The sequence below is a fragment of the Bufo bufo genome, chromosome 3 (genome assembly GCF_905171765.1).
Source record: "Bufo bufo chromosome 3, aBufBuf1.1, whole genome shotgun sequence".
Lineage (NCBI taxonomy): Eukaryota > Metazoa > Chordata > Amphibia > Anura > Bufonidae > Bufo > Bufo bufo.
This window is the reverse complement of record NC_053391.1, coordinates 456,959,221-456,974,277: the sequence shown is the minus strand read 5'-3', so window position 1 is coordinate 456,974,277 and position 15,057 is coordinate 456,959,221. Positions and strand designations below refer to the sequence as shown.

The following is a 15,057-nucleotide window of genomic DNA, read 5'->3' as shown; positions in this document are numbered from 1 at the left end:
GCGTTTTGAAGGTCCGCAAATTGTGGATGCCTATGTTTTTTTGTGGGGCCGCGGAATGGAACAACGGATGCAGACAGCACACAGTGTGCTGTCCGCATCTTTTGCGGCCCCATTGAAGTAAATGCGGACCCATTCATACGGTCGTGTGAATGCACCCTTAGTGCTTGTTCACACGAACGTGCCGTGTTTTGCGGTCCGCAAAACACGAATGCCGCCCGTGTGCCTTTTGCAAAGAATAGAAATGCCTATTCTTGTCCACAAAACGGACAATAGGACATGATCTATAATTTTTTGCGGGGCCACAAAACGGAGCAACGGATGTGGACAGCACACGGAAGTGAAGTGAGTTGGTCCGAACCCAAGCCACAAAAAACGCGCCTCGGATGCAGAACCAAACCACGGTCGTGTGAATGAGCCCTTTTACTGTGGTTTTCCCGCACAAAATATGGGCAGAAAAAACGTGTGTAATCCATACCGTGTGCAGGCAGAAGCTTTTGCTGTTTTTTACTGCCATTTTGGCATCTCCAAAAACCTGGTACATACAGTTGTGTAGAAAAAAAAAGTCTATTTATGCTGGCGATTATTGCTGGCAAAACTGCATCAAATCCACAGCAAAAACTAAAGTAACACTTGGAATTGGTGCGGAAACACACACAAATGTACTGGAAGTTCTGCTTGACAACCTGCACCCATGCCCCGGCTTTTCCTGTAGATCCATGGTATAATCCGTGATGTACCCGTCAGATCTCGGTTACTGTAAATCGGTATGTATTCTAGAGGCCCGAACAGATGGGTAAAGTGCTGTGACACTTAAACACCTTCAAGCTCTTTCACACGAGCGTGTCCCATGCGGGAATCACGCTCCATGTGAGAGAGGGATTGTGCGTTCTGGACTTAGGAAGCGCACAGCATTATCATGAGTGATACTGCTATGTGCCTCTGCCTGACCTTTCTGTAACGGAATCATACCGTGTCAGAACACACGATTTCTCTCTTGCACGGAGCACAATTACCGCAAGGGACACACTCGTGTGAAAGAGCCCTTAAAGAGGTTGTGTCACTTCAGCAAATGGCATTTGTCATGTAGATAAAGTTAACACAAGGCACTTACTAATGTATTGCTATTCTCCATATTGCTTCCTTTGCTGGCTGGATTCATTTTTCCATCATATTATACACTGCTTGTTTCCATGGTTACAGACCACCCTGCAATCCATTAGCGGTGGTCATGCTTACTCACTATAGGAAAAAAAAGCACTAGCCTATGTACGTTCCCATGGTCCGACATTTTTTTCTATCGTGTGCAAGCACAGCCACCACTGATGGATTACAGGGTGGTCGTAACCATGGAAATGGACCCAGCCAGCAAAGGAAGCAATATGGAGAACCACAATACATTAGTAAGTGCCTTGTAGTAACTTTCTTTATGTGATAAATGCCATTTGGTGAAGTGAGACAACGCCTTTATGGTGCTGAGTAAGAATCACTATAGATGAGTGGTGAAGGAAAGGGTGCTCCCTCCCCCAGCATTGCTCAAGCAGACCTGCCCACCTATATATTACATGGTTGGGTGGCCACCAGTGATCAGGTGGACTTTCTGAAACCAGACTGGCTGCAATCATTAGGGAATTGCTACTTGAACACAATTGTTAGTGGAGGGATAACTGCTATTCTGCAGAGCAGCTCCAGGCTTAGATATGAGGTGATTATAATATAAGGAACTGTCACGTCTGGTGTGCCCATATAAATCCTATAGAGATCCGAATATAGGAGGGACAGAGGGTCTGTACAGACAGCAGCTGCTTTACCTGTCACACAATGCACTAGAACAGGGCAGAGGAGGACCATGAGCGCTGCTTGTACCGGGAAGACGTCTCTTCTCCAAGGCTCTGCCTGATCCTCTGCAGCCGGCATCTATCCTTATATCAGAGCGTGCAGTAAGCCCCGCCCACCACAGCAGCGATTGGTCGGTGTGTCAGTCCCTCACACCATAATACAGGTGACACATCCAGAAAGCATCACTGTTCCACTCCCCCCAGAAACGGCCTATAATGGATCAGCCTGGTAGTGTGTCTATTGCAGCTGAAGAGGAAGGACTGCTGCATTATGTCTAAATGGGGTGAGATAAATCAGCTTTCCCTGTCCTCCTCAGGCAGTAAACTCAGCTTTTTTCCCAGCTAGGACAGAACAAAACATGTATGGCACCCTCACAGGCGGAGATAAAATCTGCCAGAAAATACACAGGCGCGGTTTACATCCCCAACTGAAATGAATGGAGACATTGGGGGTCTCAAAGGGATTCTGTCACCAGATTTAACCCTATTGAGCTAGCTGACATTAGCGATGTGCTAATGTCAGCTAAACCTAACTAGCCTATTCCTACTTTTATCTATGCCCCCTGTTACGTCACAAATCTAACTTTTATAATATGGTAATCAGGCTCTAGGAGGGGGGGGGGGGGCGTTCCTGCTCTTAGAGGCTAATTAGCATATTATAAAAGTTTGATTTGAAGTCATGAATAAGAACTGCTAAGTTTGAAACGCGTCGACTGACACAAGACCGCGTGTTTTTACCGCTTGTGATGTGAACAGCTGTAATATTTGTATCCACCGGAATAAAGACGTTACGGCTTGAAATGAACATTGAAAGTGCTGGATTTTTCTTTTCTTTCGGTATAGGCTCCGTTCTCCCACCTTTGTCGCCTCCCTCCAAGGGCCAGGCAGCGCTCGCATCTGTCTGCCAGCCCTGTGCTCTGGTGAAATCTCGCGCCGTTCAGCATTCGGCGCAGGCGCTGTGAGAAAGCTGGCAGCCTGCGAGTGTCTTTCCCTCACCGCGCCTGCGCTGAATGCTGACTGGCGCGAGATTTCACCAGAGCATGCCTCGCGCATGCTCAGTGCGCCACTAAGAGCGGCAGCCGGAGACAGGATTGCGCTTAACCAAGGAGCGCACCGTGCATGTGCAAGACTTATATAATCCCGGCCGCACTGCAGGCTGTCAAGCTAACAAAAGTAGGGACGGTTAGGGGGCGTGATTACCTTGACTTGAAGCAAGGAAGCCACTGCCCCCTTGACCGATAAGATAGCGCTTAAAAGATCGTTTTTTGAATCTATGGAGCATCACACTACCGGATAAAACATACGATTATTAACAGACTGGCGGCTACTATGAGGTAATGCTGGTGGTTTTATATGCGTTTGTGAGGTGACAGGTTCCCTTTAAGGTCGGTGAGGAAGCCATCATTGAGTTTTGGATTTAGAAGCTGAAAACGCCCTTTTTCTGATGCTGAATCAGTGGTAGGTTTTAGCCCCGTGAACATACCCTCAAGGGGCAATGAGTGTGTCGTCCATGCTGCAGTTGGCAGTGTTTGGATAGCGCTTCCTACCTTTGGTGGCTTCCTTCAGATTGTGTCTCCCAGCCCGGTGAGTAGAGCATGCCAGGGGCTGGTACTCTGCCAGGCTGCAATGTAAGAAGCTCCTCTTGTTGGACTTCTCTGCTGCCCCCTTGGACCAGTGCGGCTGTGGTTTGTGTGTGTCTAGCATTGGCAGATTGGCAGCTTCCTCCTTTTTTTGAGTTTCCTTTGAGCTTTGCTCTGTTGTTGATGCTTGCTGCCCTCTTGTGTTGGTTTTCATTTCTGGAACACCTTATTGCTTTTTTTGTATACCACAGAGAGGTGGAGGAACAGGAAATCTAGGCATAGACTCTGTGCCAAGTGTTCACAGCTTCCTCAAGTATCCAAGCTGAAGCTAGACAGTGCTTTGGCTGGTTACATCTCAGCTGCTGGGAACTTTCCAGGAAATGAAAGGTAGTCGTCACAAGTACAAGACATGTGAACCTCATAAACCTCAGACTCGTCTTCCTCACCTTCAGCATCTCAGTGCTCCAGAATCGTCCCTGAAGGAGATATAGTCTCAGCTTCTGAAGTTTGATACTTAGTTTCCTAAGGATTATTTTGATTTTAATATAGATAAACCAATCTCCCTGAAACTGTAAAAGACACAGTGGGGGACATTTACTAAGATGTCCTTTTTATGCCGGTCTTAGGCGAGGGCTATGTCCACCAATGTCGTGCGACAATTTTTATAATGATAGTCTATGGTGTCGCACTGCGGCATACTACGACACGACAGTAGCAAAAAACCCATCCAAGAATGGAATTTTCTGCGACTAGCGCGTCGCAGTGGCAGCATGTCGCATGTCGCAGTGCGACACCATAGACTATCATTATAAAAATTGTCGCATGACATCAATGTCGCAAGACACATGTAGCAGTGTAGTTGTGCCCTGTGTCTCAGATGACTTATTGTCGCACGAGACATGTCGCCGTGTAGCCCTAGCCTTAGCTGTCCCCCCATCTTCCATCCTTTTCTCTCTGGTTCTCGAAAATGAATGGAGAATTTAATGTCCACACTACAGGACTCTTAAAACGGATTGTTTAACAATTATGAATACCCTGCTTTCCTGCAAGACCCGGGTTGATGATTGTTGCTGACTTTTATGCTCGTCTCCAAAAAAGACACGGTCTTATATTTTCTAGCATTCCCCTTCCCCCTCCAATTCCCCTTTCTTTCCCTTCCCCAGGGCCGATCCTACACGGGGTGCAGTGGGTGCCCCGCACCCCAGCGCTGTCACCCGAAAGGCGCCGAGCGCAGGGCCGGACTGGCCTGCCGGGATAGCGGGAAATTTCCCGGTGGGCCGGCAAGCCTGAGTGCCGCAAGGCCGCGGCCCTGGTGACAAGTGGGGGCGGCCGCGGCCGGCGGCAGGGCAGAGCAGGAGATGAGCGCCTCCATTGCGGAAGCGCTCATCTCCACAGTCATCTGTATTGCCGTCCTCAGGACGGCAATACAGATGCCTGTGCTGCGGCAGAGGAGGGAGAGGTGTGTCCCCTCCTGTTCCTCTGATAGGCTGCCGGCTTAGTGCTGGCAGCCTATCAGAGGCCGGTGCAGGCGGCGCGATGACGTCGTCGCCTGAGCCGTATAGCGAGGGACACAGACGGAAGAGGCGGCCTGCATCGCATCGCATTGCTGGAGGTAAGTATAAGTGTATTATTTTTTTTTATTTTTTTATATAGGTACAATACTGGGCTGGCACATGATAAGGGGGGCTACTGGGCTGGCACATAAGGGGGGCTACTGGGCTGGCACATAAGGGGGGACTACTGGGCTGGCACATGATAAGGGGGGCTACTGGGCTGGCACATGATAAGGGGGGACTACTGGGCTGGCACATGATAAGGGGGGACTACTGGGCTGGCACATGATAAGGGGGGACTACTGGGCTGGCACATGATAAGGGGGGCTACTGGGCTGGCACATGATAAGGGGGGCTACTGGCACATGATATGGGGGGCTACTGGCACATGATATGGGGGCTCTCTGGCTACTGGCACATGATAATGGGGGGGATCTGGCTACTGGCACATGATATGGGGGGGGGGCTCTGGCTACTGGCACATGATAAGGGGGGGCACTCTGGCTACTGGCACATGATATGGGGGCACTCTGGCTACTGGCACATGATAATGGGGGGGATCTGGCTACTGGCACATGATATGGGGGGGGGGCTCTGGCTACTGGCACATGATAAGGGGGGGGCTCTGGCTACTGGCACATGATATGGGGGGGCTCTGGCTACTGGCACATGACATTTATTTTGACTTGTCAAAGCCGTTGACTAAGTTATTGTCAAAGCAAATTGGTGGGGCTGAAGTTGTTGCCATAGAAACATTGTAAAGGGGAGGAGTTAGTAAGATAACCACGCCCATGTGGGGGCGCCAGAAATATTTCTGCACCCAGGCGCCTGTGACCCTAGGATCGGCCCTGCCCTTCCCCTTTACCCTTGCAGATATTTTTGTCTTGTTTCCTTCATTCCTTCACTACTTGAGTATTGATGTGTTCACCATACACTCTGTTTTAAATAATATTGTTTTACTTTTATACATTTTTTGGGTATTTTTCATCTATTGTACTCTTTGGTGCTGGGCCTGAGCCCCACTGCTCCAAGATTCTGCCTTATTTAAAAAAAAGGATTTTTTTTTTTAAAGTCGGAAATTATACAAAATGATAAAAGAAGCGTTACCTACAGTGGCGTAAATTTAGGGGTCACATCGGTGTTAGTTGCTACTACACCTACAAGCCTACAGTCCCCCTGACTATGCTAATGCTGAGGTACGTATCTGATCTTCTTTGATGTCTGGTAACAACCCATGTATTCTGAGATGTTGGAGAAGACAGGGGAAAAGGCTTTTGATGCACAGGGTTCTATTCAGCCCCCACCGTCAGAAAAGAGATCATTAAAGGGGTTCTGCAGCTTTTTCTTACTGATGATCTATCCTCTGGATAGATCATCAGCATCTGATCTGCAGGGGTCTGACGCCCGGGACCCCCACTGATTAGCTGTTTGAGAAGGCAGTAGCGCCGCAGCTTTTTCTTTGTTTCCTACAAGCCCAGTGATGTCACGACCAGTATCACTCCTGTGCGTGGCTAAACCCCATCGAAATGAAGGTCGTTTTTACAACAGACACGTTGTAAAGGAAAAAGATGAGATACAAAAGTGTAGCACACCACGCTTTTGTATCCTGCAGAGTCCGGTAAAAAAAACGTTTATGTTAACGTGTATATATATATTTTTTTTTACAGTGGAACTCTATATGGCATCAGTCTGAGGCATCAGTTAACATATATGTTTTTTGTACATGTTAAACGGATGGCCAAAACATAATGTAAACCCAGCCTTACTTATCTATTTGATTTCCTGTCGTTCCAGCACCACGGCTCCAATGATTGGCTGCAGTAGTCACATGTGTTGCGGTGACTTCAGCTCTTTAGCACAGTAAACAAACACCAGGAGGGAGCGGCTGAGCGGCGATGCTGGATCGGCAAGGGATCTAATAGGTAAGGAATGCTTTTTTTAAAAATAATTTTATACAATTTCCCACCATTGTCTCAAACAATATTTACGTACACTTCCACATTTATTGTAATTTACAGTGCTTAGAGGTCTTGCTACCACAAAGGGTTAAGACTACCTATAGTCTACTACCTTCGGCAAGGCTTGAGTCAATTAAGTAATTACTTCAGAAATATTTTCTTCCTGAATAATAAACCATTAAAAATGATGCATTACGGTATTTATCCTTCATTTAGGAGGTTTAGTGTTCTGTCATGAAGTATGACATTGGTCAGGATAGTTTACTGCCCTTCCCCATTGTATGTGAGTCATCATCTGGTGGGTTGTTCTGACAGTGGAGCTTCTGTACATGATCGGATATGTCCATCAGTGTACACAACTTTAGGTTTATTGCCAGCCATGATACTGAATTATCAAGACTGGCGTTGTGTACGTTGCACTTTACTAGAGATGAGCGAACTTCATATTTTGAAATTCGTTCACGCTTTGTTTACTGGTAAAAGGTGAATTGCGTTATGGATTCCCTTACCACTGACCATAACGCAATTCTATAATGGAATGCCTTTAGAGGCATTCCATTATTCATTCTGTCATAATAGAAGTCTATGGGATGCAAAACGGATCCGTTCCGTTATGCAGGGAGGGGAGTCCTCTCTCTTGCCCCCATTGCAAATTTTTTTCTTGCTTGAGTTGTATTTCTCCCTTTATTCTTTCCAAATATTGTGACCTGCTGAATTTCTAGATATGGATTACCAGCCCTGATCGGTCCTCTGTCCATGTGCAGCACTCCCACTTCACATCCGCTCCTGCACCCTCAGCCATGGACTTCCCTGGTCAAGTCCAGAAATTAAGATCTTTTTGGACTAGTTCTGTTTGTTGTTTTTGTGGTAAAAGTGGTAGAAAATGTCTTATGTAACATGGAAAATGTTTGGCTGAAAGCCAGGTGATCCGTGGGCCACACACTAGTCATTTGACACATGTACTGTTTAGTACAAATTATAGGGGTCATTTATCATGCTGAAATACACCTAAATTAGGCATATTTCAGGGGCAGATTGCGGCACAGGACTTAGTTGCGCCACAATCTGCGACTTCAGCTGGCGAGGGTGGGGAAGGGAATGGGCTGTCAGGCCCATCTCATTTACCATTTTCTTTACAGCCGACACATGACCTGTGTTTCCCGTACTGACTGCGGCTGTCTGAATCAGCTCTATGTGGTTATTTAGATCACTCTATTGCTATAGGTTTGCTATCCATTTTCACAACAGATGGCACACTAACCTATAGAAATCAATAGAGCTATTCATCTGTTTTTATATTTTTTTCAACAGATCCGTGTACCCAGTCTGAGGATCTCGGTGCATTTTTGTGGATCAGAATAGCCATCTCTACCGATGGAAATGACACGTGGAACTGAAATGCAGGTGGAAGCTATCCGTTATTTTTGTGAATACACGGGTAGGTCTACAGTTTTTTTGGCGGTCCATATGCAACTGTGTTTTGGTCTCTGAAACTGACCTTAGGGTGCGGCCACACGCTCAGCTTTCTGCATGGATTTTTTGGAAGCCAAAGCCAGGAGTGAATTTAAAAAAGAGAAGTCGTATCTGTCCTGTACTATTTCTCCCTTTTTTTTTTGGATCCATTCCTAATTTTGACTTCCAAAATTGCATGCAGAAACCGGACCGTGTGGCCGCACCCTAAGGCCTCTTGCACTCGACCGTATGCCCTCTGACATATATGGTCCGTGAGCGGGCCATATGTCCCGAAGCGGCATTGATCGTGTGCACGGGAGCGCACAGCATCATAGATTACAATGATGCTGTCCACGTCGGCCCGTATGGTCATATGATAATCTATGATGCTGTGTGCTCCCGTGCACACGATCAATGCCGCTCCGGGACATATGGCCCGCTCATGGACCACCGTATATCTCAGAGGGCCTACAGTCGTGTGCAAGAAGCCTAAGGCAGCACAGAAGCTTTTGTGAGCACTGAATTTAGGATCTAGATCAGGAAATAAGATGCACACACAACACTGAGTTATTCTTGCTGGATAAGTGTGTTACTCCTTTATTTAACCGGCAAATGCATTTGGTGGTATTCCTTTTACACCAAGTCCAGTAATCTGTAAAACAGTACAAATGACATTCAATACATTTCATTATAACAAAAAATATCAGAAATGATATACTTCCTCTTACAAAGTATAATCAGTATATGGCTCTGTTCATGTTACCACTACAGCATCATTCTTAATGGAGCCAGGACTAGGACACTTTTCTATCCAATCCTATTAAAATATAATGAGGTCTCTCAGGTTTCCATCAGAAATGCTGTTTTTTGACACCAGCACCCTGATCAAAAATGCTAATGTGAACAAGGCCTATGAGCATGATATATGAACCCCGCTAAACTGAGTTCCTCCCTACAGCATAGTGACAGATCATGAAGAGTATGGCCTCACGCACACGAACATACCGTATTTTCTCTCCGCATCCGTTCCGTTTTTTTGCAGACCATATAAGGAACCATTAATTTCAATGGGTCCGCAAAAAAAATGGAAGGTACTCTGTGTGCATTCCATTTCCGTATGTCTGTATTTCCGTTCCGCAAAAAAATAGAACATGTCCTGTTATTAGTTAATATACACAGGTTACTCAACACAAATAATGGCCCAAGAAATGTAGTGGGCAACATCAAATCCCCTCAAAGGAAGCCAACTGAACATAGAGCAAACAAACCTATACTAAAAAAGCTCAGTCTAAAATGGCTCAAAAATAATAATATTTATTAAATACATATATAAAACATGATAAAAATAGAGACGAAATACATAAAAAATGAAAGTGTGGTATACACCTGAAGGAACATATAGTAGGGCTCTCAATGCAGAGCGGAGTACAATAGCTATACATCACTTAACCATCAAATGATAGTCAATGGAAACAAATTAGGTACAGTATATAAAAGCGTCAAGACCTGTGTCTATATAATCAAATGCATTTAACCCCTCTCTCAAAGAGACAACAAACAATATGTAAAACCAGTCCTTACATACCCATGAGTGGGACAATCGCTTCAGGAGAACCACACAACCCGACGCGCGTTTCAGCAACACCTTCAAGGAGAGCTGCTCTCCCAGATGAAGGTGTTGCCAAAACGGATGCACAGGTCTTGGTAAACATGAAGCGACAATTTTAGAGCATCTTTTCATATAACTCTCTATGTTATGCCATCCCCCTATTATACCTACTATAAATTTATGAATAAAGGTACAACTGGGGGTTACAAGTTAAGGATGTGCCCATGCACAGTCTGACACTGCCAAATCTGATTGGACAGTGTCAGACTGTACAGGGACACCTCCCAGCTTGTAACACCCAGTTGTACATTGATTCATAAACTTTTATCAGGAATAATACAGGAATGGCACAACATACAGTCATAAGAATAGGTGCTCCAGAACTGGCATTACATGGGGAATGCCAGTCAGTACTAAAATAGACAAGTCAGGAGAGGTGACAGGTCCTCTTTAATACTTTATTTTCTTAGATATACTGTACTGCTAATTACATTTCTTAGATTCCATCAGACACATTTTACAGTAACGTTTCTTGCACAATGGATTGTTACAAAGCTGTTAGAAATGACACAAAAATATAATTATCTTCTTAATTTGTTATGGACAAATAGAGAATTACGGTATGGATCAGATTGATTCCAATAAGATTTAATGAGACAGTCTGGGTCCATGAGAGCCAGTGTGAATGTAAAAGCGATAAATTACCTTGTAGATTCCCCCAGACTGGGGCTGCCTGGCACGCCATTCTTCGTCCATACCATAGTAGGCAGAGGTGACATACATTTCACAGTAATCCTTTCCGCCAAAGGCACAACAAGTTATCTTATCCACGGGCAGCTTGACGGTCTGGATCACCTTCCCTATAACACAAGTAAGTAGCTTTACACCCAGTATAATATCAAGCGCTCTCACTATTTCACTATGCCCAAGAATACAGAAGGTAGGGGACAAGTTATAGCTGGGATTTTTGTATGAGGTACTGTATATGTATAGCAAATATATTGCCAATTAATTATAGTGTATGTTTGGTTGGATTTTTTTAGATACACTGAGGTCACAAATGCAACTTTTGGATCAGATGTATTTGTTTGGCATAAATAATGAACACGCAATAATACAGAGATCTTAGCGCTGGAGGACTCATTGCACTCGGTCCTGTACAGTGAGGGTATCCTCCCCTAATCAGTAGTCTGCTATCAGCACATAGATACATTAGGAATGTAAAACATGTAGAGTACATCATGCAATGAAAATATATATAAAAAATAAATAAAATAATGTGTGTATATCCTACCAGCCTGAGGATCAATACGGATCACCCTTCCTCCATTAAAACAAGCAACCCAAAGTTTCCCCTCTGCGTCTATGCACATGCCGTCAGGCATCCCTTCATCCTGCTGAAACTTGTAGACATGGCGGCGGTTGGCTGTGGAGAGAAGTAGTTATTGTATATTACAGTGGCTAGCACAAATGAAAAGGAAGACCAAGGGAGCAGATGTACGAAGCTAAATGTACCAGTATTCTGGATTAAATTGCTCCAAGAAACAGGCATACATGCCTTGTGTCAGACTTACTATATATCAGGGGTCTCACCCGCCACCATGAGGCAAGATGAACATGTCGCCTTAGCGCACCAGGTGACAATTTACAATTGGCTGACACAGGAGGCTGCAGTGATATTATCGCGACCTCCTGCGTCGGCATGTAGCAGGGTGTGGCCTGCATTGCAGACAGCAGCAGGGTATGGAAATCGGGGTGTTTTTTTAATATGTGGGCACTACTGGGGACATTAATACAAGCTTGAGCACTGGGAGAGGGTGTATTATAATTAATGGGGCTCTACTAAGGGCATTTATACAGACTGAGGCTCTACAGGGGGCATTATAATACAGAGGGCACCACTGGTGGCATTAATATAGGCCAGAGCACTATAGGGGAGGCTACAACTGCAGGGGGGCATTATAAGTACAAGACCACTGCATGGGATATTATAACTACAGTGGATATAAAAAGTCTACACACCCCTGTTAAAATGTCAGGTTTCTGTGATGTAAAAAAAATTACAAAGATAAATCATTTCAGAACTTTTTCCACCTTTATTGTGACCTATAAACTGCACTACTCAATTGAAAAACAAACTGGAATCTTTTAGGTGGAGGGAAGAAAAAAAAAAAAAAACTAAAATAAAGTGGTTGCATAAGTGTTCACACCATTGTATAACTGGGGATGTAGCTGTGTTCAGAATTAAGCAATCACATTCAAAATCATGTTAAATAGGAGTCAGCATACACCGGCCATCATTTAAAGTGCCTCTTATTAACCCCAAATAAAATTCAGCTGCTCTAGTTGGTCTTTTCTGAGATTTTCTTAGTCGAATCCCACAGCAAAAGCCATGGACCACAGAGAGCTTCCAAAGCATCAGATGGATCGCATTGTTAAAAGGTATCAGTCAGGAGAAGGGTACAAAAGAATTTCCAAGGCATGAGATATACCATGGAACACAGTGAAGACAGTCATCATCAAGCGGAGAAAATATGGTACAACAGTGACATTACCAGGAACTGGACGTCCCTCCAAAATTGATGAAAAGAAGGCTAACAAAAGGCCTACAGCAACATTAAAGGAGCTGCAGGAATATCTGACAAGTACTGGCTGTGTGGTACATGTGACAACAATCTCCCGTATTCTTCATATGTCTGGGCTATGGGGTAGAGTGGCAAGACGAAAGCCTTTCTTACGAAGAAAAACATCCAAGCCAGGCTACATTTTGCAAAAACACATCTGAAGTCTCCCAAAAGCATGTGGGAAAAGGTGTTATGGTCTGATGAAACCAAGGTTGAACTTTTTGGCCATAATTCCAAAAGATATGTTTGGCGCAAAAACAACACTGCACATCGCCAAAAGAACACCATACCCACAGTGAAGCATGGTGGTGGCAGCATCATGCCAAGGGGCTGTTTTTCTTCAGCTGGAACTGGGGCCTTAGTTAAGCTAGAGGGAATTATGAACAGTTCCAAATACCAGTCAATATTGGCACAAAACCTTCAGGCTTCTGCTAGAAAGCTGAACATGAAGAGGAACTTCATCTTTCAACATGATAACGACCCAAAGCATACATCCAAATCAACAAAGGAATGGCTTCACCAGAAGAAGATTAAAGTTTTGGAATGGCACAGCCAGAGCCCAAATCTGAATCAGATTGAAAATCTGTGGGGTGATCTGAAGAGGGCTGTGCACAGGAGATACCCTCGCAATCTGACAGATTTGGAGTGTTTTTGCAAAGAAGAGTGGGCAAATCTTGTACTGATACCCAAAAAGACTGAGCGCTGTAATAAAATCAAAAGGTGCTTCAACAAAGTATTAGTTTATGCAACCATATTATTTTGTTTTTATATTTTTTCTTCCCTCTACCTAAAAGATTTCAGTTTGTTTTTCAATTGAGTTGTACAGTTTATAGGTCACATTAAAGGTGGAAAAAGTTCTGAAATGATTTATCTTTGTCTCACAGCACAGAAACCTGACATTTTAACAGGGGTGTGTAGACTTTTTATATCCACTGTATATGGGGCATTATAAATACTGGGGGCATTAAAGTTAATGGGGGCACTACAAGGGGCTTTATAAATACCGGATCCACTATAAGGGGTATTATAATTACTGAAAGCACTATAGGGGGCTTAATTACTACTGTGGGCTCTAGGAGTGTTTATTGATCAGTCTTATTACTAGCAGGAGCACTAAAGGGGCACTTTATAGAGGGGCCTTGTTCCTCCTGGGGGCACTGTAGGAAGCCTTGTTTCTACTGGTGGCATAATTACTACTGGGGGGCCATTATTATTGGGCACAATATGGAGGTCTTTGCTACTTATGAGGGCTTTCTTGAAGAGCAATATTACTGTTGGGGATACTATTACTATAGAGGGCAGTCTGGAAGCACTTTTATTATGGGGGTATGGCACTGTTATTTTTGAAGTATAGCATTTGTGCACATTGGGGACCACAGTGGGTACAGTATTGAGGGGGGGGGGGGGGGGAGAAGAGTAGGAATGCCAGTGCTGGGGCACCAGGAGGCGGTGAATGATGGAAAAGTGAGGAACCTAAGATGTCTGTGTGACAAACTCTGCAAAGACGAGACGTGGCTGAAAGAAGTTCTCAAGGCGGTCTGGTCCAAATGAAAAAGACGAAAGCGAACATCTACATCAGATGAGACATCACTGGATGGAAGAGCCATGTTGTGCTATATTCTACTAACAATAATTTTATTTTGTATTTGAAATGAACACGGCCCATCAACTGGAAATTGCGGCCCATATATCCAGTTTTTTAGACCCCTGCTATATATATATATTTCAGCCCTTTTTTTCATCTTGCTGTGGAAATAAGGCATACTGCACCAATATGTTGTGGTGAAAAAAATTGCTGAATATTAAGCCAAGCAAGAGATGACATTAAAGCCAAAGGCGTCTAAAGTTGTGGCACTGTCACGGCGCCGTCTAGGAGGCGGGCACGTCCGGAGCGCGCGTGCATCATCAGTGCGTCCAGCGTCACCCGCGCTCCTGATAATACTATGTGTGCATCTTTCTGCATTCATGCTAATGGTTTTAGGGCTGAGCACCGAGCTGATCACTCGGCGCTCGGCTGTGTAGTCTGTGTGGAGTCATGTGACGCTGGCCACGTCACATGACCCCTCTAGCTCCCTATTTAAACAGGCAATCTGCTGGCCACAGATTGCCTGTTATTTAGGTTCCACCTGTGATTTTGTCTTTCCTGGCGTACTTACCTCCTGCTGAATTCCTGACGATCCTCTGCCTGCTCCTTGTGTACTTTGCTGCTCTCCTGGTATTCTGACCCGGCCTCCTCCTGACGATCCTCTGCTGACTCCTTTGGTTCTTCACGACTCTCCTGGTATTTATGACCCCGGTATTTTCTCCTGACAATTCTCTGGTTGCTCCATTTGTACTTTGTAGCTTTCCTGGTATTGACTCTGTCCGTTCACGTTCTGTTGTTTGTCTGTCTGTCTGTCATCCCTGCACTTATTCCAAGCTAGGGATTGCCGTCCAGTTGTCCCCT

The 15,057-nt window shown here is 44.9% G+C and overlaps 2 protein-coding genes across 4 annotated transcripts in view; both read right to left on the bottom strand.

Annotated features, from left to right (window-relative positions):
• PLCXD1 (phosphatidylinositol specific phospholipase C X domain containing 1) overlaps positions 1-3,531 on the bottom strand; it is a 46,134-nt gene extending 42,603 nt beyond the window's left edge. For 2 of the 3 annotated variants that reach the window (XM_040425157.1, XM_040425160.1), the window contains exon 1: positions 3,383-3,531. The gene's annotated coding sequence lies outside the window, so the exon portion shown is untranslated. Of the gene's footprint in view, positions 1-1,808; positions 1,919-3,382 lie in introns of those variants that run through there. The other variant, XM_040425158.1, reaches the window with a different exon arrangement.
• A 5,414-nt stretch (positions 3,532-8,945) lies between these two features.
• Positions 8,946-15,057, bottom strand: part of LOC120995755 (regucalcin-like) — a 46,044-nt gene continuing 39,932 nt past the window's right edge. Inside the window, exons 6-8 of the mRNA XM_040425156.1 lie at positions 11,282-11,413; positions 10,693-10,847; positions 8,946-9,030 (exon numbers count right to left, since the gene is read on the bottom strand). Coding sequence (XP_040281090.1) covers positions 8,980-9,030; positions 10,693-10,847; positions 11,282-11,413 — 338 coding nt within the window. The 3' untranslated portion in view covers positions 8,946-8,979. The remainder of the gene's footprint in view (positions 9,031-10,692; positions 10,848-11,281; positions 11,414-15,057) is intronic.